At 42.7% G+C, this 22,315-nt stretch overlaps 4 protein-coding genes across 4 annotated transcripts; all 4 read left to right on the top strand.

Moving 5' to 3' along the window:
* Nucleotides 1-675: 675 nt before the first annotated feature.
* On the top strand, nt 676-6,842 carry LOC146687021 (uncharacterized). Its single transcript, XM_085439379.1, has 3 exons — nt 676-1,627; nt 4,481-4,989; nt 6,804-6,842. The coding sequence occupies exons 1-3, from the start codon at nt 676-678 to the stop codon at nt 6,840-6,842; spliced, it is 1,500 nt and encodes a 499-aa protein (XP_085295505.1).
* On the top strand, nt 6,255-9,505 carry LOC146687023 (tripartite motif-containing protein 16-like). Its single transcript, XM_085437961.1, has 2 exons — nt 6,255-6,315; nt 6,804-9,505. Exon 2 carries the CDS (start codon nt 6,954-6,956, stop codon nt 8,619-8,621), a length of 1,668 nt encoding a protein of 555 aa, XP_085294087.1. The 5' UTR covers nt 6,255-6,315; nt 6,804-6,953; the 3' UTR covers nt 8,622-9,505.
* Nucleotides 6,255-22,269, top strand: LOC146687022 (tripartite motif-containing protein 16-like). Its single transcript, XM_085437948.1, has 2 exons — nt 6,255-6,315; nt 19,563-22,269. Exon 2 carries the CDS (start codon nt 19,706-19,708, stop codon nt 21,383-21,385), a length of 1,680 nt encoding a protein of 559 aa, XP_085294074.1. The 5' UTR covers nt 6,255-6,315; nt 19,563-19,705; the 3' UTR covers nt 21,386-22,269.
* LOC146687024 (uncharacterized) lies at nt 9,574-16,124 on the top strand. The gene is made up of 3 exons (XM_085438002.1): nt 9,574-10,374; nt 11,589-11,867; nt 12,354-16,124. Exons 2-3 carry the CDS (start codon nt 11,621-11,623, stop codon nt 12,896-12,898), a joined length of 792 nt encoding a protein of 263 aa, XP_085294128.1. The 5' UTR covers nt 9,574-10,374; nt 11,589-11,620; the 3' UTR covers nt 12,899-16,124.
* Nucleotides 22,270-22,315: the final 46 nt, after the last annotated feature.

The raw sequence follows: 22,315 nt of genomic DNA on the forward strand, positions 1-22,315 counted from the left end.
CTGTGACATGCCAGGGGGTGGAGCACTGGATGAGGGAGAGAAGGGAGGAGCCTGAGAAGCTGATGCTGCCGGCTTCTCCGGTGAAGTCATCGCTCACTGGTTTTCCCCCTCCCTATCAGGCCCCCGCCCCCCTTTACCCTGTGCTGAGGGTGGAGCAGGGCTGTCTCTCTGGTGAGAATGGCCAAGTTTTAGAAGTGACAGGAGGTTATGTGGATTGTGATATATCTAAAGAGCCCAAACGACCTACTCCAGCCCCGAAGAGTGAAAGAATAAAGCAAAGCTCCACTTTTGTTAATGAGGAGGGAGCTTGTGGCGGAGTGCAGTCACCGCCCATGAAACAGTCTCCCCAGCAGGTAGAGACTGAAGAAGAGCGGGCTGTGCGGCTGCTTGAAACAGCTATAATAACTCTAGAGCAGCGTCATCAAATTTCTGATGATGAGGCAGGTAGTGGAGTAGTTGTTGCACCACAGGTTGAGAAAGGTGAGGTGTGCGGGCCCGATGGGGACGCATACGAGGGCTGGTTATCCGGCACACTGGATGATAATACGCCAGTAAGTGTCTGGGAAAAGCAGAAATTAGATGCAGGGCCGGAGCTAGAGGGCCGGGGCCGGAGCTAGAGAAAAATCAGGAAGAGGCAGAGTAGTCAAGCCCAAACCTGCAAACAAACCACACCCCATGACGCGTCGGAGCCAGGAAGATAGGGACACTTTGTCTCTGCCGGGGACATTCCCCCTGGTGGTGACCGCTGGGGGTCACATGAAATACAAACCATACGGGGTGGGAGATGTAACTGCATTGACTGAGTTATTACCTCCTATTACGGACGGAGGTGCGGGGTGGTTGAGAGAGTTTGACAGAGCAACAACAGGTGTTCAACTGGCCCTAGGTGATTTCAGAGCTGTGGTGGCCAGATGTGTCAAAGGCACAGCACTGGATGACATAGAAAAAATAGCAGGTACAGCATTGATGGTTGATAGCACCCCGTTCTGCCGTGTTGTGAATGAAATATCTCATGCATTACGTGAAAAATATCCCACTCCAAATGCTGCTAAGATTTTGAAGTTGTTGTGGAAGCCTGATCAAACTCCAAGGAAGTACATAGAACAGGCTAAAGCCACATGGGCCCTTAACACTGGCCAGCATCCTGGTAGAGAGGGGATGCAACAATTGTGGTTTAGAGACGCTGTGTTAAAAGGTGTGCCCGAAAGGGTCAGAGTGGCCATGACTGATAATCCCGACATGGAGGGGGCGGAGTCTCACGTGTGGGAGAAACATCTGGTGCATCGCCTGCAGACAGCTCATGATGAGGTTATGGCTAAAACTGAGGAGACAGATAACATGAAAGAGCAATTGTTGAAATTACAGCTGGGTGAAATGAGGGGAAAGGCAAATGACAAGAAAAAGGATGAAAAAATAGCAAAAGTAATGGTAGCTCAAGGTTTCCAGCAAATGGGGACTGATGTTGATCCTAATGCATTGCCAGTAGACACACCGGGACCCGCGCGAGGCACAAATTGGGGTGGCCGTGGGGTCGGTAGAGGAAATTGGGGTTCACGTGGTGGTCAACGGGGAGGAGGCGGCGGCATGGGTAGACAAAGGGGTGTGCTTAGAGGTCCGTACGTGCCAGGTACTGTGTGTTTCAACTGTGGTCAGACTGGACATTGGGTTCGAGAGTGCCCAGAACCACCTCAGCAGTTCAATACCAACATGCCACGTTCGGCCAGAAGGGGGCGTGGACAATGGTCGGCCCCCAACTCACAGATGGCTCCTCCAGGCCAGTATTCAGTGGAATACTGGCAGCAGGGACAATACTGACACAGCCCACAGAGAGGCCTGGGCATAGGGGGAGGGGCAGACCCCCTGGTGCCACTGAGGGTTCAAGGACGTAACCTGCCCTTTTTAGTGGACACAGGAGCGACGTATTCCACCATTCGTACGGCTCCTGACGACATCCCACTCACAGACACAAAAATCAGTGTTATCGGCTTCTCTGGGGTACCTATGACCTTGCCAGTGACCGTCCCTCTAAAGACGGAGTTAGGACGCCAGTCCTTAACACATTCATACATGATTTCATCACAAGTTCCAGTTAATCTGTTGGGCAGGGACCTGCTCATTAAGCTTGGAGCTACTATCATGTGTGGAGCTGATGGATTAACAGTGACTTTGAAAGATGGCACACAGCTGTCCTGTTTGCAATCAGGAATGAGAGGACAGTGGCTGTTATCTGAGGATTGTGAACGCACAGCGCAGATTTACTGGGCGCGACTGACCACATCAGATGGAATTCTGGCACAGTACCAACTCTGGCGTCCCTGGATAATGTCCATGTCGGTTTACTCACCCTTGCGTGACCCCTACCACGTGACCTTGTTTTACGATCGCGAGCGCACTGAGTGGTTTGAGGAATTGTTTAATGAGTGTTTAGATGAGACAACTTGGGAGCTTAACTCTCAGGACATTTATGTTGGTACAGCTGGAGTGGCAGCGTTTGTTCCACTCCCTGAAGATAAAATGAGTTGGTATAGAATGGGGGATGAAGCGGTTCCCCATGTGTCTTTGGCAGTGCACGAGGGTCATCAAGCAAAAGATTTAGGCCCCATGGTGAGAACAGCCACAAGGGCCACAGATTGGCAACAAACACAACTCACTGATGTCTCATACTCACCCAGTTGTAAAACATATCGAATTTCTGTGACTGCTACTGATCAGAGTGTGTTAGAACACAAACTTTTAAAGCGAACACATGGCAGGGAGAAATCTGATCACGAGGAAGCTGTTAAAGGCTTAACAGAACTCCCAGACACTCTGTGGTCTAAAGGTCCAACTGATGTGGGTTTAACATTTTGTTCACCCGTCACATTTGAGTTAAAGGATGACACCCCTATTTGGCGTTCACAATACAGACACAGCCCAGAGGCAGATAATGGGATTGCAGAAACTATTTCAGGGCTCCTGCAGGTGGGTGTGCTGGAGTCGTCTTCCTCTGCATGGAATACTCCGATCCTCCCAGTTGAAAAGTCAGGCACGGGCAAGTATCGCATGGCACATGACCTTAGGGCAATAAACGCTGTCCTTAAGACACAAACAGTACCTGTACCAAACCCGTACACAGCTCTGACTAATTTATCTCCAGATCAGCGGTGGTTCACATGCATAGATTTGGCAAATGCTTTCTTTTGTCTCCCTCTGCATCCATCCTTAAGAGATATTTTTTCATTTACTTACAGGGGCCAGCAGCTGCGTTACACACGGCTGCCGCAGGGTTTTGCCCTTTCACCTGGCATTTTCAATCAGGTACTTAAAAATGCTCTTTCTCCATGTGTATTACCTGAAGGATGCACACTGATCCAATATGTGGACGATTTGCTGATTGCCGCTAAAACAGCTGATGCTTGTTTTCAAGCGACAATGACTGTGCTTCGTCAGCTGGCTAAAACAGGCTTTAAAGTAAGTAGAGAAAAACTCCAACTTGTCAGAACTGAAGTTACATTTCTAGGTCGTGTGGTGGCGATGCAGACGGTGGGCATGTTGGCGTCCCAGAGGGAAACAATTATGTCACACCCCCAGCCACGTACAGTTAAAGAAATGTTGTCATTTCTTGGGCTCACAGGTTACAGTAGACACTACATTCCTGACTATGTGGGCAAAACCAAACCTTTGAGGGATTTGGTGAAAGAACACGGCATGAGAGATCTCACAGCTAATCTCAACTGGACCACTGAAGCTGAAATGCGGTTCATTGAATTAAAGCAGGCCCTGTCTCGTGCAGCAGATTTGGCAATCCCCGATTATAACTCTGATTTCTCAGTTGATGTTTCTGAAACAAATGGAGTAGTAAATGGTGTGTTGTTTCAGAAAAAAGGGGGAAAGAGACAAGTGCTGATGTATATCAGCATTGGCCTGGATAACACAGAAAAAAGACACCCCATGTGCACACAACATGCAGCAGGGGTAGCAAAAATAATTCAGAAAGTGGCTCACATTGTGAGAGGGCACCCACTGAAAGTGCTCACAACACACAGTGTGGTGGCCTATGTGAACTCACAGGTATTTACAATGACCCCACTGAGACAACAGAGACTGACTAAGATTCTGGAGTCTCCAAACTTGACCTTCACACATGAAGGGATTAACATGGCAGATCAAATGGGGGGGGGGGGGGGGACACCTCATGACTGTACACAAATAGTAGAGGTTGAAGAGAAAGTAAGGTCTGATTTGAGAGCAGAACCGGTGAGTGAGGCAGATGATTATTTTACAGATGGATGTTGTTTTAGAGATCCGAGTGAAGGATTGAAAACAGGCTATGCAGTGGTGAAAGGAGTTGGAGACCAGCTGCTGGTGGAGAAATCAGGAACATTAGAAGGGCCTCAGTCAGCACAGAGAGCAGAGCTTATTGCAGTGATAGAAGCTCTGAGATTAGGGAAAGGAAAAAGAGTTAACATTTATACTGACTCAGCATATGTTTTTGGAGCAGCACATGTGGAGCTGGGGCAATGGAGGAGGGCTGGATTCAGAACAGCCACAAATAAACCGATCAAACATGAGGAGGAAATGAGACAGCTGGAGGACGCTCTGAAAGAACCTCTGGAGGTCGCTATCATAAAGTGTAAAGGGCATGACGAGTCTGACACTTGGGTGGCGAAAGGAAACAGAGCAGCCGACGAGGAAGCAAAACGGGCGGCAGGCTATAAGGAAGGAAAACAAATGGTAAGTATGGGTATGGAATGGGGAGACCTGCCAGCCCAACAGCGAGAGGACATCGAAAAGGCGCAAGGAGGAGCCTCACCCGAGGAAAAGGCGGTGTGGCAGGAAAGAGGGGCCGTACAATCAGAAGGATTGTGGAGAGGGCCCGATGGGCGGCCAGTGCTCGCAGCAGAAGTGGCCCAGGAGAAAATCAAAGAAGCTCATGGGCTAGGTCATGTGGGAGTGGCCCAGATGGAAAGGGATTTGTGTCATTGGTGGCATCCCTACATGAAAAACCTGGTAAGGGAACATGTGAGAACCTGCCTGATTTGTGGACAATACAATCCGAAGCCCACCGTGAAACCAGAAATGGGTAAGTTTCCTTTGCCAGAAAGACCAGACCAGGAAATTGTGATTGATTACACTGACATGATAACCACTGTTCGAGGGTTTAGATATCTGTTGGTGTGTGTGGATGGTCTGACTGGCTGGCCAGAGGCGTGGCCAACGCGCAGAGAGGATAGTAAAACAGTGATCAAATGTCTGGTGAATTATTATGTCCCCTGGCATGGATTCCCAGAGAAGGTAAGATCAGATAATGGCACTCACTTTAAAAATCGAGATCTCGCTGAGGTGGAATGTATGTTGGGGTTGCAACATAGATATGGTACAGTTTACCATCCACAATCTCAGGGAAAAGTGGAAAGAATGAACCAAAATCTTAAAAACAAATTGGCAAAAATCTGTGCACAGACCAACTAGGTGTCTGGGCAGAAGAGATAAAACCACATTCCTTACCCCCCTTCCTGCTTCACACAGAAAGACAGGGAGGCAAGGTCAGGAGCCAGGCTCGCTAAGAATTAGAAAAACATGTGAAGATGCAGCTTTTATGACAAAGAGGGGGGCTGTGACTAGCTATAAAAGTCTGTGAAAGTTGCTACCATTTTGAGACATGCTGTCGAACCTCTGCAGGCATCTCTCCCGTCCGGACGTTGTAATGCTCTGACTGTTGAATTGTATGGAAATAAATGATTGTTGATTGAGCATTTATACACCGAGTATTGTCCTTCCTTCAGCCCAAAGATTCAAAGAATTGGGAGATTTCAACAGTCTTCAAGCAACTTAAACAAGTCCAGACGCTTTTCTTTGCAAGCTGATTTGACTACGATGACCTGGATGACTGAGAACCTTCACAGACATAATAAACACAAAGTTTTTGTTCTATAACATTTTTCTATCATTGCTTTATTATGGATTAGGTGCAAGAGTTGTTAAAATGTATAATTAAATAATAGATGGATTCAATAGCAAACTGTGCCTCGTTCTCAGATGGACAGCAAGTGGAATGTGATAGATGAGATGAGGAGATGGAAGGAAGAAGAGAGGCAAAGAGTGATTCACAGGCAGAGCTTAGTTTATTTCCCAGTTTTGTTGCCTTATGGTTCCAAGCGCCGTGACCAATCTTTGCGTTTTATTATTATCTCATAACACTTGTTTAATCAGCTACCCTCTCTCCTGTGGACTGTTTAATCTCTACAGTCTCAGATCAACACAGCCCTGCCCTCCAGCACTATCAGCAGCAAGAGCAGAAGCAACCCCCCAAACAGCAACATTGTACCCCATCAGGTAAAAAATGGGCTACGTTTGCTTTGCATTGTGCCCACCTGATGACAGTGATGTAGTGTGATGTGATTCCATATTAGATTCTTGATGAATGTGGGTTGTTGTTCTTCAGCCTGCTTCTATGTGCCCTTTTTAACTGTGAGCACCCGCCCCTTTAAACATCTCTGCACTGCCCTGACTAAATGTATATATAAACTGTCTCTATGGTTTACAGTCTGAGTCTGACAAGCTGTCAGCTGTTCATTTCTGCTATTTGAATTGTTAAAAGAAACAAACTATTCATTTAGCAGATTAACAAAAAGAATAGAGAGGCATCCAGTTATTGACATTTATATTATTTAGTTAAAGGTTTGAACAGAAAAACAATTAAACACAGAGCCTCTTCCTGCTTTCTGGAATGAATCACAGCATGAAAACCCTTCCTCTTCTTCCTGCTCTCTAGCTCAGCACCTCCTGTCTGTCCATATCGTTCTGTGTTCCCTCCCCTTTAGATCTACATTATGAAGATGGGTGTAACCAACGTGTGTTAGAGCTGGCAGGCCCCATTCACAGCAGCAACACTTGTTGTTCAGATCAGAGGTCAGACCAGTTTCTATAATAAGGAAGTGAAACTTACACAGTCACTGACACTGAGAGGAGAAATGGCGCAGAAAGGAGTTCAGCTAGACCGAGAAACCTTCTCTTGTTCGATCTGTTTGGATCTACTGAAGGATCCGGTGACTATTCCCTGTGGACACAGCTACTGCATGAAGTGTATTGAAAGCTTCTGGGATGAAGAGGAAAAGAAGAAAATCTACAGCTGCCCTCAGTGCAGACAGACTTTCACAGCGAGGCCTGTCCTGGTGAAAAGCACCATGTTAGCAGTTTTAGTGGAGGAGCTGAAGAAGACTGGACTCCAAGCTGCTCCTGCTGATCACTGCTATGCTGGACCTGAAGATGTGGCCTGTGATGTCTGCACTGGAAGAAAAATGAAAGCCTTCAAGTCCTGTTTAGTCTGTCTGGCATCTTACTGTGAGAAACACCTTCAGCCTCATTATGATGTGGCTCCATTAAAGAAACACAAGCTGGTGGAGCCCTCCAAGAAGCTCCAGGAGAACATCTGCTCTCGTCATGATGAGGTGATGAAGATGTTCTGCCGTACTGATCAGCAGAGTATCTGTTATCTCTGCTCTGTGGATGAACATAAAGGCCACGACACAGTCTCAGCTGCAGCAGAAAGGACTGAGAGGCAGAGAGAGCTGGAGGTGAGTCGACAAAACATCCAGCAGAGAATCCAGGACAGAGAGAAAGATGTGAAGCTGCTTCAACAGGAGGTGGAGGCCATCAATCAGTCTGCTGATCAAACAGTGGAGCACAGTGAGAAGATCTTCACTGAGCTGATCCATCTCATCCAGAAAAGAAGCTCTGATGTGAAGCAGCAGATCAGATCCCAGCAGGAAACTGAAGTGAGTCGAGTCAAAGAGCTTCAGGAGAAGCTGGAGCAGGAGATCACTGAGCTGAAGAGGAAAGATGCTGAGCTGAAGCAGCTCTCACACACAGAGGATCACATCCAGTTTCTACACAACTACCCCTCACTGTCAGCACTCAGTGAGTCTACAGACTCATCCAGCATCAATATCCGTCCTCTGAGCTACTTTGAGGATGTGACAGCAGCTGTGTCAGAGGTCAGAGATAAACTACAGGACATTCTGAGAGAGGAACGGACAAACATCTCACTGACAGTCACTGAAGTGGATGTTTCACTGTCACAACCAGAGCCAAAGACCAGAGCTGGATTCTTAAAATATTCATGTGAAATCACACTGGATCCAAACACAGCAAACACATGGCTGTTATTATCAGAGGGGAACAGAAAAGCAACATTAATGAAACAACAACAGTCTTATTCTGATCATCCAGACAGATTCACTGACAGGTGTCAGGTCCTGAGTAGAGAGAGTCTGACTGAACGTTGTTACTGGGAGGTGGAGTGGAGAGGGGGAGGAGTTGATGTAGCAGTCGCATACAAGAATATCAGCAGAAAAGGAGGTGAATGTGTATTTGGACGTAATGACAAATCTTGGTCATTATATTGTAACAACAACAGTTTTACATTTCGGTACAACAACATTAAAACTCGTGTCTCAGGTCCTCGTTCCTCCAGAGTAGGAGTGTACCTGGATCACAGAGCAGGTATTTTGTCCTTCTACAGCGTCTCTGAAACCATGACTCTCCTCCACAGAGTCCAGACCACATTCACTCAGCCGCTCTATGCTGGACTGAGGCTTTACTATTATGGAGACACTGCTGAGTTGATTAAAGTGAAATAGACTGAAGTCTTTCATATTGTTGTAAGTTTAAATCTGTATTTTAGTTCCCTTTTAGTTTCTCTCCATCATTATTGTGGTATTTATGTGCTGCACATAAATCAGATGTCAGTCAAACATTATGGGCAGTACCTCGACATCTTCAACATGTTGTCTTGATGTTTTTACGTTTTACAGGTGGAGCTCTTTCCTGTGTCTGTTCAGCCATGGAGACTATCAATGCTTATGGATATTTTTATTTGAAAAATTTCTCCACATGACAACATAAACTTCTCTATCTTCTAAATGTTTACTGAATATTTTTCTTAGGTATTTGTATGTTGTTGTTTCTCTTCACTGATCTTAACAGAGAAGTCTACAGACCTTCCTTTATCACACAGATTTTATTCTCATTTGTACATTTATAAAGAAAACAATTAATTACAGAGCAATAAGAAATTTTAAGAAAGTGCACTATATCATAATTTATAGTAAAGTGTATTAAAGCATCGTTAGTTAGTCACTTATTTAGTTTGGAGCTGTATCATCTGACACTGTAGAAACATTTCCTCCAGCTTCAGCACAGAATGTTAAAAACAGAACTATTAATGAGAACAAACAGTAGGAACACAGTATCAGCAAACATCATGGCTTAAAATGGAGAGTAAAAATCTAAAAAGAAATAAACAAATTAGTAAAAAGGATTTCCTGTTGACATGTTATTGGTCCTATCTTGTCTGCAGCACCTCCAGGATGCTTCTTATATGTTTCTGGTTATTTTTGCACCAATTTTAGTTTTTGTCAGTAGGAAGTTCAAGTTCAACTCAGTGTGTTTGTTTGTTTTTTTCAAACTGATGCCTGACCTTGAACACCAAACATCTGTCAATAAAGCAATGATATAAAATGCTTATATTAGTACTGAAAAACTGCATATCCACTTTACAAATATAAATAATGATATAAATCCACAGCTGAACTGGAGGAGCAGCTGATCTAGTTCACTCATGTGTTTCTGGACTAAGAGTTGGAGCAAATACCTTATGATTCAGTGATGTTTGTTTTTGTTAAATATTTTGTAGATCCAAGAGTGAGTTTGACTCATGATGATGATGTTCCGAATTAAACAAAGTTGGTCACAAATTCTTCAAAGCTGTTTATTAAGAATATATTCACTTGGACTCATGAGACAGGCTTGTGATCCAAGGGAGCCATCAACTGGACAATTACTGACATGACAACAAAAAAGCTAAGTACAGAGGGGGGAACAGAGGTGAAAATACTTGCTTTAAAGGATTGTAATGTTTCCTTTTAAAATAAGTCTCTAAGGTCAGACAAAGGGACAGAAACTCATAGCTTTCTACCAGCCCAATGACAAAACTATAAGTTGTTTTTTAACATCTACTTTTTCATCTATTTGGCAGTCACAGTGAAAAGTATAAACATTGGCACGCTTTGTCTTGTGATTCTGCTGTTCGTAAAAAATGACCATGCGCAAAGTACCAGACTTTAAGGCTTTGACTTGATGCCAATGGCCTGAGGAGGACAGTATTACCCTTGGACATGTGTAGTCTGCCGTCTACTCAATAGAAGAAGAAGAAGCGCGGAAATGGCACAACTGTCTTCAGTTTCTGGGAGAGTTTAACAATGAGAGACTGATGATGCAGAAGAAATCTCCGTGGTTAAAAACATTAAAAACAGTCGTCCAGGATGATGAGATCCGCCACTGGCTCAGACTGCTGTATATCAGCCGGAGACCCGAGATGAAGTCACGCAGCAGGTATGTAAAACTGTGATGTTCTCAATGAACTAACACAGGAACGATCTGAGCTCAGTCTGTAAGCTAACAGGCTAAAATCAGAGAGCAGCTAATCAAACAAGTGCGTCCGTTTTTTTTAAAGGTAAACTTTTAACAATAGACTTTCATGAGACACATCAAAACCAAACAGGGAGGGAAAGCTTCGGTTTTCTGCACTGTGCCACAGTTCGCTGTCTGCTTCGGTTCACGACGCCTCACTCCGGGGCTACAGACAGTTCTCTGCCGCCTGTGGTGCTCCTCACCTCCGTCTGCACCCACAGACTTCCCGAGGTGGAGGCAGGCCGGCAGGGACTTTGAGAGATGGGCTTTACTTTCAAAAATACCCCTTAATCAGGGTCTAACCCTACAAGACCATCGTGCCTCCCCCACCATCCTCACCTCATGTTAAAATGTATATTTTTCAACTGAATTATATTTGGGTTCAAGAAAATGATGAAGTTTTTAAAATAACTTTGTAATGTTCTAATAAACAGTCTTAACTCGAACTAAATCAGCTCAAATCTCACAGATGTCAGTGTTATTCACAAAGCATGGAAACATAGTTGTTAGTTTTGAATGCAGCCACAGCAGGCAAACTATGGCTGCATGCTCCAAAGAACAGGAGCACAGTAACTGAACACACTCTTAGCACACTTACATCTGATTTTGGGAACAGTTAACAGATCTGAACCTGATGACCTGAGAGGTTTAACTGGGTCAAAGGTCGAGAGCCAATTGAGAACTGTCCAGTTAAACCAACTAAATGATGAAACCTTTGATTTAAAATGTCATGATCAACAGTATCAAAGGTAGCAATGAGATCAAATAGAACTAAGACTGAAACTCTGAGTCCCTAATAATCTTCAGATCACTGATGACTTTAGTTGGGTTGATTCTGTGCAATGACTGGCTGTGAAACCTGACTGGTACTTATCTGCTATGGCACTGTGAGATTTTCAGTTTAATCTACAACAATGACAAACATTTACTTGCAGCGTGAAGCTGGCAGCAGCTACCTGAATGATTTGTACTCTGAACTTTCCTAATAAGAGTATCAGAGCTCGAGAGTAACTTACACTTTCATTTTTCACATTTGTACAGTTTAAATTTCACTCACATATGAGGACATGCTCAGAGTGGACTATATTTGCTCAGATGTGTTTTCCTGTCATCACATTATTAACCTTTTTCCTCAGTGACCCTTTGTTCCTCAAGATCTCCCCCTAACATGAAGTGTGAGGAAGAGGAGGGCCTGTATGACCAGCAGGTCTCCAACCAGGAGAGGAACTCCAGTCTGGACCAGGAGGGCCCAGATCCTCCACAGATCAAAGAGGAAGAGGAGGAACTCTGCATCAGCGATGACGTAGAAAAGATTGTACTCAAACAGGAGGATGAAGGCCTCATCTGGACTGAAGAAGAGCAGCTCAGACAGCTGGATAACATCTGGAAACCTGAAATGAACTTACACAGCAGGGGTATGTAAAACCGTAATGGTCTTACCTAAAAATTAATATGACTTTAATTCATTCAATAAAGATATTTTGGAAACACATCAGAGTTCTTCAAGGCCAGTGTTTAAATAAACTCAGCTGATTGTTAGTCGAGGTTTTCTGAGAGCTTCGCTGCTTTTTATCCCCATATTTTAATCCTACTTTTAAATTTCCCCTTCTGTCTGATGTTTGTCTTATCATTTACATAAACATCTTTCCAACAGTAATTGGTGGACAAACTGTGATTGGTGCATAGAAATTTACTAACGTGTTAGAAGTGAGTGCATGAAATCTTATTTTAACAGTTTCCAGGTCTGGGTAAATGATATGATGATATTTCGGATGATATTTTGATTAAACTCTGTTGTAGAGTTGGAAATGGACAGCTGTAGACACCACTGCCGAGTAGTCATTCTTGTTATACTTCTATATTTATCTAAGACAAGTAATTTTGTCCATTTGTCACCTCAGCTTTCCCACAACAGCATGAATGTGAGGAGGAACTGGTTTTTGGGGACCAGGAGAGAAACTTCAGCCTCGACCAGGAGGATCCGGAGCTTCCACAGATAAAAGAGGAAGAGGAGGAACCTTGCACCAGTCAGGACGTAGATCAGCTTGTAGTGAAGCAGGAGACTGAAGGCATTATTATCTTCATGGTGGCTCCTACTTATGAGGAAAGTGAGCCAGAGCTGGACAGTGAACATCTCCTTTCTTCCAGCTCTCCTGAACCAGAGAGCAGAGATCAGCAAGACAACTTTCCTGTGTCAGAGAGTCAGCGTAAAACTGACACAAGTAAAAAGTTTGTGAAATGTGAGATTTGTGGAAAAACCTTTGAGTACAGATCCAAACTAACGAGACATATGAGGGTTCACACAGGTGAGAAGCCACATTCTTGCAGCACCTGCGGAAAAAGATTCAGCCTGATGATAAACTTGAAAACTCACATGAGAATCCACACAGGTGAGAAGCTTCATTCAGAGGATACAGTTACAAAGACACATGAGGATTCACACTAGTTAAAAGTGGGAGAACTGTCAGATGAAGCAGTCCACTGAGAAGCCAGATCAGAGCAGATCAGATGACCTCCTTCCTTAAAAAACTCTGTATTGTTTATTGTATGTAGGGGTGGGAGATATAGCCTCAAAATAATATTTCAAGAAACTTACATTTAAAAAAAATAATGTACATTTTATCAGCTCGGCAGGCAGCAGCATTTATATGTGTAAGTAAATGATGGATTTTCCATCTTTCTCTTCCAGTGAGCTGCTGTCACTGATGACAGCTTAGCTAATTCAAAGTGTGAAAATGTGGCCACCTCAAGGTGCTTGATATTGTAAGGTAAAGACCCAACAATAATACAATGAAAACAGAGAAAACCCAAACAGTCATATGACCCCCTATTAGCAAGCATTTTGGCGACAGTGGGAAGGAAAAACTCCTTTTTAACAGGAAGAAACCTCCAGCAGAACCAGGCTCAGGGAGGGACCCCCATCTGCAACAAGGAAAGTTTTAAGTCTAATCTTAAAAGCTGAAGGCTCTGCCTCCCATTCTACCTTTAAATACTCTATGAACAACATTATAGTGCAATGTTAGTGACACGGCATACATGAAATATGAGCACATAAGTATCCTCAGGGGTGTTTTTCCTGGAAGTTTTAAGAAAAGTGTATTACAAGTGCTTACACTCTAGCTTAATATCCAAAATAACCTTGTAATGCGGAGCCTGCACAATTCTGTCATATAAGCAGAGGTGGAAAGTAACGAATTACATTTACTTGCGTTACTGTAATTGAGTAGTTTTTTTGTGTATTTGTACTTTTTAAAGTCATTTTTCAAGTCTGTAATTTTACTTTTACTTAAGTATATTTTTTAAAAAGTATTGTAGTTCGCTACGTTTTCAATCACACCCGTTACTGAGTAAATTAAAAAAACCATTGCACTTCGGAAATACTGCAGGGAATGATGGGTAGTAGAACAAATTGGCGCTAAGGTCACGTTAAAGATGGAGTCTGACATCGGTGTTATGGATCCAGTGAAAAAAGAAGCCCCGTCGAATTCTGCTGACCCTGAACTCGAAGAAACGGATGTGAACCCCTGGCCGTATTTAAGGGACCATTTCGGCTTCAAGTGCAAGAAAGGCAACAGCTTTATTATGCAGTGTAAGCTGTGTTTGCCCAGAGAGACCGAGTTAGCAGCTTTTAAAAATTCCACATCAAACCTGCGCAAGCATGTGGAGGTAAGTTAAATACAACTCGTACCGTTATGGTAGCAAAAAGGCTGTGTTCAAATTAATCACATTAAGTTAAGACATCTGTGAAGAACACAGATAACGTTGGTTGGTACTAGCAACTTGCTGTAATCGGGCACGTTGTTGTCCACGCAACTTACATTTTTTTTACTGGGTTGGTAAATTGCCAAAAGAAAATGTGTTTACCTACGTTTTTCCTGTTTGTTAATAATAAGAATTTATTTAAAAAAATAGTTAAATTAAAGACAGAAGCGGCTACTTTCTTACTTAACCCACATATGTTCACACTGCAGGCAAAAGAATAACAGAGCGCTCACTTACCTTAGATTAGTCAAAGACAGCTGACTTCTGTTACTTGTTAATTAGCACTTGCAACCTCCCGTTAACTAGCCTGTTACTGTCCAATAAAAAAAAACCCACGAGGTATATTGGTATAATTTACCAGCGGTAGCTATGTAATGCATTGATGTCTTATTAGGGACATCAAAAAACTTTCTCTCAAACTTAACACTGGCCTGCCTGCCTCAGCTGCCTTCGAGCGTCTCTTTAGCTGTGCTGGACTACTGTTCACTGCAAAGTGAGCAAGGATGAACTCTACTAACTCTGAAAATCAACTGCTCCTCAAAATTAACAGGAAGTTCAGAGAGTAACACTCTAGGATGGATACAAAGGAACTTTAATCTAGAGGTACAGTAGGGCAGGGCCAAGTTTAAAAAATTCAAAAACATTTTTAAAGCAGCTGCCGTTCAGTTCAGTACTTGTTCTCTTATTTGACAGTTTAGAACACATTCTCATGTGAAAGAATGATATGGTTTTGTATTGAAAACACTGTGATACCTGACGGTTTGGTTTGGTTGATTGGTTTGGTGACCATTATCCATTTTCATGTATAGACTTGCAGTTTAACTGCCACTGCACTTTAATTTGTAAAGTTTTTCTTTTCACTAAAAAAGAACTACTTTGAGATTTATATCCCACTGTCCTTTTTTGCACTACTCAGAAGCGGCTGTCCTCCTGCTGACAGAAAAGTAACTATGTAACTTTTACTCTGAGTACATTTTAAATGAGCTACTTTTACTTGAGTACATTTTTAGACAGGTAATTTTACTTGTACTTGAGTAAAATTTCAGCAAAGTAATAGTACTTTTACTTGAGTAAAATATTTTAGTACTCTTTCCACCTCTGCATATAAGGAAAAGAAATTCTACCTGGTTTGTTTCATCTTGGGTCGAGCTTTTTAACCTCCTGCTTTTCCACCGTGTAGCACATCAGTAATTTCCATCCACTGACTGCTCTTGCTGTTATATGAAATGTAACTCGCGAGTGCTCCAGTGATGCATGGTTGAATCATTTGTTTACCTGTGGGTCGCACATCACTGCTGCTAGTATCTCCTGCTCACGTGCCTTCACAGCCCGGTTGTACTCAAGTGTGTTTTTGCTTAAAGTGTTGTAACAGGTTTGCTTTTTTCACTTTCAGTGGGAAAAGTTTTCTTGCATATTTTGCGAACATTCAGCTACCAAACTGTGACTGGAGCCCGACATATGGCTCTGGCTGTGAGACATGACTGGGGTTGACTCATTGGGGTGAATGCAAACACATGATGTTCCTCTAAACACACTTTTTTGTAAACATTTATACCAGTATTATTGCAGATCATATGATATGTCACAGCCCTAATTCTGTTTGTTGCATATTCCATTAAAACCTGTAATGAAGATGAAACACGTATTTACATTCATTTGATGTGATATTTGTATCGTGTTGAGCTGTGGAGGTGACAAAAAAGTTGCTGAGATGTTTTATTTTTTTGTTTAGTGGAGAGGTTTTACTCCACAGAGTCAAAGCTGGAAAGAAACACACATGAGACCAAACATTTTGTGATTTAATCTTGATTTTCATGAAGACTGAATTTCAGCATGTGCTCATCCTGTTGATTCGTATGTTGGTGTTGGTTATGTGTCTTAAAAGTGAAATAAAGATTTCTTTAAAACTTCTTGTGGCTATTTTTTTAAGGCACAATCTTTACAACATGAAACAACGTCTGTGAAGCACATTTTGTACAGTGGGCAGGGAGACTTGCCCATCACTGTGGTGGTGGGGTGGATGAGATTTGCCTGCGGTCACTTAAGGCTCTGTATGTTGTGGGTCTGTCCTGGTTGTCCTGCTCAAACATTGTATGGAAGTTGAGGTCAGTGCCTTCAGACCGGCCAACTATGGTGGTAATCATGGTCCCCTGTTTTATGAAGGGAGTGTAGAGGGTATGTTTGCACTTCAGGCCTCCCTAGGAAGGTCTATATCTGTAGTCACTTTCACTGTTTTCTTATTGCTGTTTCAAATTGTTGTTTCTGTTTGTAGCCTTTTTATTGAAGGATTTTGGTTTATATTATTAATATGTGCATTTGTTGTTATTAATAATATTTGCTTCACTCTCCATTTGATGTGTTTTTGGTATGTTTTACTTTTAATTGTTCTATGATTATGTTTATGTGTGGTTTATAATTATATTTAAGTTCTGGGTTTTTTTATGAATAAAAGTGACTTAACTTGTCAGAGATATGAGACTTTGGGCATTTCCCCTTCTGTCTTATTCTCAGTGTCTTGTCTCCATGTTTATTTACCTCTGTGTTGCTATCTTTGTGTCTCTGTCTCTTTCTCTTCCCCTGTTCAGTGGGATTTAAGACTTCCAACAAATAATTTCAAAGGGTCAATTAAATTTTAATAAAACCATTTTACTCAACACTGCACTCGAATTTTAGCATTTTTTTTTACTCAGTCATAAAAAGATTCATCTTAAAATATGTTTTAGATACATTTTTATTACTTTTTTCTTTCTTTCTTTTCTTGTTGTTGTCCCGTTTCGTTTTTTAGCCATCAGAATTATTGTCTGAAGGCCAAAAAAGATGCCCAACTAACTTAATTTACCAAATGGACCATCACGGCCTTGCCATATTGGTCCATTTGATCAACCTTTGTTATTATTTATTTATTTTAATTTATTTTCAGTTGTTACAGATAGGACAGACATGACTGGGGGATAGGAAGGAAGGAAGGAAGGAAGAAAAGGGGAAGAGGGACAGTGAGAAAGGGCACTTAAAAAATATCTCCCAGGTCACCTGTTGAGAGAAGAAAATAAGAGAAAACAAGCAAAAAAGAGAGCAACATAATAACACAACACCATTGCAATAATCTAGCTAAGTGTAAATAACAGTAAATATTAAATACTGAATGTGATTGTGCAGCACGCAAGATTGACATCGCATAATGTGGTTTGAGGTAGCAGCCAAGAAAGGTGTAGCTTGTGTGTGTGAACACCTGTGTGGATGAGTGCTCGTCTATTCAAAAGGCTTCTCCATGTAACGATCTGCTGGTGTGGGGAGCCACAGCCTCGTCCCCCAGGGCATGAAGCAGGGATGGAGGAGATCCAGGCCCCAGACATCCAGAGGCCCCCAGAGTGCGAGCGCCCAAAGAGGACCACAGGAGGGGCAACCGTGCCACCTTCCTGGGAAGAGCTGAGGAGAACCCCAGATGAGGGGTCACCCAACAGCCACAGAGCAGAAGCCAGAGGGGGCGGCAGTGACGTACACGTGGGCTCTGCCGGCAGTCAGCTGTGCCAGAGTGAATCGAACCCCCGCAAGGGGCCCGACCGAGCCACAGGCACCAGGCCCCACCAAGCAGCCGTACCGGGGAGTGAGCTGGTACAGACCTGAGCGTCCAGCCCTGGACACCAAGAACGCACCGATGTCTGAGGGCATCAGCCACCAGCAGGGAGTGTGGTGAGGGGAAATAAGCCTCCATACCTTGGAGGGCCTGAGATGTTCCAAGGGGGTGGAGTGTAAGACCCGAGCTGACATATAGACACAGACGAATAGACGCACACAGACCTAAACATGCATTCCCACCCTCATGCACACTATAAGGAAGAGGACTCCCTTACTGCATTTATTTATATTATATGTATAGCACTTTAGAGCACACCTTTCACTTTATTAAAAGCACCTTATCAAGCACTTTATGAGCATTGCACTTTAAGCATGGATTTGCACACAAGCAGTTTAAATATTTATTGTCTATTTATTGGGAATTTTAAAATCAGTTGGTAGCCTTATTTCAGATCCTGCACAGCTGCTCCTCGTCAAGGAATGTGGTGGTTGTCTGTCAGGAGAGAAGAATGGTGATTGAGATTGTGATTAAGGTTTACCAAGAAGGAAAACTAAGGCAAATGTGTGTGTGAAATCTAGGGATAAAAGTGGTGCAAATAAGTGTTTGTAAGTTAATGATTAATCACCTTTCTTGCCTGTGTCCTCTTCAAGGTGTTTGGGCAAATGTTTCCCCGGGGGTCCAGACACCATTTAAAGGTTCCGGGAGAGACCATTGGTAAAGAGAGTGTGGTGAATCTTTTTGTGCTTGGGTTTCTGGGTTTTTATAATATTGGGTTTGGTGTAACATTAAAGTGTGAAATATTTATTAATATGTAAATGTGAAGATGTATTTATGTATTTATTTATTCTTATTGATATATTGTATACTGTGGTGGAAGGTTGGGATTTAAGAATTTACCTGAGAGTGGAATAATGGTTAAGTCTGTGACAGCTGAACATATTTAAGGCTGCCAGTTGTCATTAGAGGTGGATTTTTTGTGCTGTGAAGAAGCTCGACAAGTTAATTGTTGTAAGGAGAGCCATAGAGCAAATAAATACTTTGTTCCACTACACTTGCCTTGGTCTGTCTCACTGTGTTTCCAGCCGCTAAGGGCTGCCCTGTTACACACACATATACAAATACTCGGCGCTCATCCAACCTGGATACAGACACAAATGGACACTGTACATGTACTGTACAGCACGGCCCCTCCTGAGAACCCTCAATGTCTACATGCATTTAAAACTGAGAGGTGGGCACCGGCGCCAGAGGTGAGGTTGAATACAAAGACTGTCCTCTGGACACCGTATAACATGCCCGATCCCAAGGCCCTATATGTATGTGTTATGAGAGTGTGAGTAATGTGGATGTCTAGGTTGTGGAATAAAATCAGTCTGCTGATAAAACAGTGAGCACAGTGAGAAGATCTTCACTGAGCTGATCCATCTCATCTCATAAAATTGAGGCACAGGTGACCAGGAGGGGACAGAGGGGGAACGACCTTTTATTGCTTTTTTCTACAACAATTTCTTAGTTCAGCTGCAGTATTTGATATCCTGTAATGACTAAAATGATAATTTAAACTAATTTACATAAAAAGATTGTCTTTTAAATGTTAAGTTTATTTAACAACTTTAAAGGCTGAGCAGTGCTATTTTTAAATGAAAAACTCACAGGCTCACATGTTCCAGGATTGAATTAGTGTCTGATAACCCTCCCTCTTCCTGCTCTCTAACTCAGCACCTCCTCTCTGTCCACATGTTCCCTTGTTCCCTCCCCTTCTGATCTGCAGTTTGAAGATGGGTGCAACCAACATGTGGTGACGTATAAGAGCTGACAGATCCCATTCGCTACAGAAACCTATGTTGTTTAGATCAGAGCAGTTTCAGTTCTGAGGAAGTGAAACTCACACAGTCACTGACACTGTTGGGTGAAATGGCGCAGAAAAGTGTTCAGCTGGACCGAGAAACCTTCTCTTGTTCGATCTGTTTGGATCTACTGAAGAATCCGGTGACTATTCCCTGTGGACACAGCTACTGCATGAACTGTATTGAAAGCTTCTGGGATGAAGAGGAAAAGAAGAAAATCTACAGCTGCCCTCAGTGCAGACAGACCTTCACAGCGAGGCCTGTCCTGGTGAAAAACACCATGTTAGCAGTTTTAGTGGAGCAGCTGAAGAAGACTGGACTCCAAGCTGCTCCTGCTGATCACTGCTATGCTGGACCTGAAGATGTGGCCTGTGATTTCTGCACTGGAAGAAAAATGAAAGCCTTCAAGTCCTGTTTATTCTGTCTGGCATCTTACTGTGAGAAACACCTTCAGACTCATTATGATTCACCTACATTCAAGAAACACAAGCTGGTGGAGCCCTCCAAGAAGCTCCAGGAGAACATCTGCTCTCGTCATGATGAGGTGATGAAGATGTTCTGCCGTACTGATCAGCAGAGTATCTGTTATCTCTGCTCTGTGGATGAACATAAAGGCCACGACACAGTCTCAGCTGCAGCAGAAAGGACTGAGAGGCAGAGAGAGCTGGAGGTGAGTCGACAAAACATCCAGCAGAGAATCCAGGACAGAGAGAAAGATGTGAAGCTGCTTCAACAGGAGGTGGAGGCCATCAATCAGTCTGCTGATCAAACAGTGGAGCACAGTGAGAAGATCTTCACTGAGCTGATCCATCTCATCCAGAAAAGAAGCTCTGATGTGAAGCAGCAGATCAGATCCCAGCAGGAAACTGAAGTGAGTCGAGTCAAAGAGCTTCAGGAGAAGCTGGAGCAGGAGATCACTGAGCTGAAGAGGAAAGATGCTGAGCTGAAGCAGCTCTCACACACAGAGGATCACATCCAGTTTCTACACAACTACCCCTCACTGTCAGCACTCAGTGAGTCTACAGACTCATCCAGCATCAATATCCGTCCTCTGAGCTACTTTGAGGATGTGACAGCAGCTGTGTCAGAGGTCAGAGATAAACTACAGGACATTCTGAGAGAGGAATGGACAAACATCTCACTGACAGTCACTGAAGTGGATGTTTCACTGTCACAACCAGAGCCAAAGACCAGAGCTGGATTCTTAAAATATTCATGTGAAATCACACTGGATCCAAACACAGCAAACACATGGCTGTTATTATCAGAGGGGAACAGAAAAGTAACATTTATGAAACAACAACAGTCTTATTCTGATCATCCAGACAGATTCACTGGATATGAGCAGGTCCTGAGTAGAGAGAGTCTGACTGGACGTTGTTACTGGGAGGTGGAGTGGAGAGGGGGAGTTTATGTAGCAGTCGCATACAAGAATATCAGCAGAAAAGGAGGGGGTTATGAATGTTTATTTGGATGTAATGACAAATCTTGGTCATTATATTGTATCAACAACAGTTTTACATTTCGGTACAACAACATTGAAACTCCTGTCTCAGGTCCTCGTTCCTCCAGAGTAGGAGTGTACCTGGATCACAGAGCAGGTATTTTGTCCTTCTACAGCGTCTCTGAAACCATGACTCTCCTCCACGGAGTCCAGACCACATTCACTCAGCCGCTCTATGCTGGACTGAGGCTTTACTATAATTATTATTATGGAGCCACTGCTGAGTTGATTAAAGTGAAATAGACTGAAGTCTTTCATATTGTTGTAAGTTTAAATCTGTATTTTAGTTCCCTTTTAGTTTCTCTCCATCATTATTGTGGTATTTATGTGCTGCACATAAATCAGATGTCAGTCAAACATTATGGGCAGTACCTCGACATCTTCAACATGTTGTCTTGATGTTTTTACGTTTTATAGGTGGAGCTCTTTCCTGTGTCTGTTCAGCCATGGAGACTATCAATGCTTATGGATATTTTTATTTGAAAAATTTCTCCACATGACAACATAAACTTCTCTATCTTCTAAATGTTTACTGAATATTTTTCTTAGGTATTTGTATGTTGTTGTTTCTCTTCACTGATCTTAACAGAGAAGTCTACAGACCTTCCTTTATCACACAGATTTTATTCTCATTTGTACATTTATAAAGAAAACAATTAATTACAGAGCAATAAGAAATTTTAAGAAAGTGCACTATATCATAATTTATAGTAAAGTGTATTAAAGCATCGTTAGTTAGTCACTTATTTAGTTTGGAGCTGTATCATCTGACACTGTAGAAACATTTCCTCCAGCTTCAGCACAGAATGTTAAAAACAGAACTATTAATGAGAACAAACAGTAGGAACACAGTATCAGCAAACATCATGGCTTAAAATGGAGAGTAAAAATCTAAAAAGAAATAAACAAATTAGTAAAAAGGATTTCCTGTTGACATGTTATTGGTCCTATCTTGTCTGCAGCACCTCCAGGATGCTTCTTATATGTTTCTGGTTATTTTTGCACCAATTTTAGTTTTTGTCAGTAGGAAGTTCAAGTTCAACTCAGTGTGTTTGTTTGTTTTTTTCAAACTGATGCCTGACCTTGAACACCAAACATCTGTCAATAAAGCAATGATATAAAATGCTTATATTAGTACTGAAAAACTGCATATCCACTTTACAAATATAAATA

The sequence above is a fragment of the Copadichromis virginalis genome, linkage group LG18 (assembly GCF_057382275.1).
Source record: "Copadichromis virginalis isolate Kocher_CV1m ecotype Utaka linkage group LG18, C_Virginalis_male_GT1.1, whole genome shotgun sequence".
Lineage (NCBI taxonomy): Eukaryota > Metazoa > Chordata > Actinopteri > Cichliformes > Cichlidae > Copadichromis > Copadichromis virginalis.

What these genes read in the sequence shown, in the direction of transcription:
- LOC146687021 (XM_085439379.1), top strand. Translation starts at nt 676, where the DNA reads ATGACGCGTCGGAGCCAGGAAGATAGGGACACTTTGTCTCTGCCGGGG. An exon ending in TAGAGGTCCGTACGTGCCAG is followed by an intron (nt 1,628 to 4,480) that starts GTACTGTGTGTT and finishes TTTTTGGAGCAG; the next exon opens with CACATGTGGAGCTGGGGCAA. An exon ending in ATCCCTACATGAAAAACCTG is followed by an intron (nt 4,990 to 6,803) that starts GTAAGGGAACAT and finishes CCTCCCCTTTAG; the next exon opens with ATCTACATTATGAAGATGGG.
- LOC146687023 (XM_085437961.1), top strand. Translation starts at nt 6,954, where the DNA reads ATGGCGCAGAAAGGAGTTCAGCTAGACCGAGAAACCTTCTCTTGTTCG.
- LOC146687024 (XM_085438002.1), top strand. Translation starts at nt 11,621, where the DNA reads ATGAAGTGTGAGGAAGAGGAGGGCCTGTATGACCAGCAGGTCTCCAAC. An exon ending in AATGAACTTACACAGCAGGG is followed by an intron (nt 11,868 to 12,353) that starts GTATGTAAAACC and finishes TTGTCACCTCAG; the next exon opens with CTTTCCCACAACAGCATGAA.
- LOC146687022 (XM_085437948.1), top strand. Translation starts at nt 19,706, where the DNA reads ATGGCGCAGAAAAGTGTTCAGCTGGACCGAGAAACCTTCTCTTGTTCG.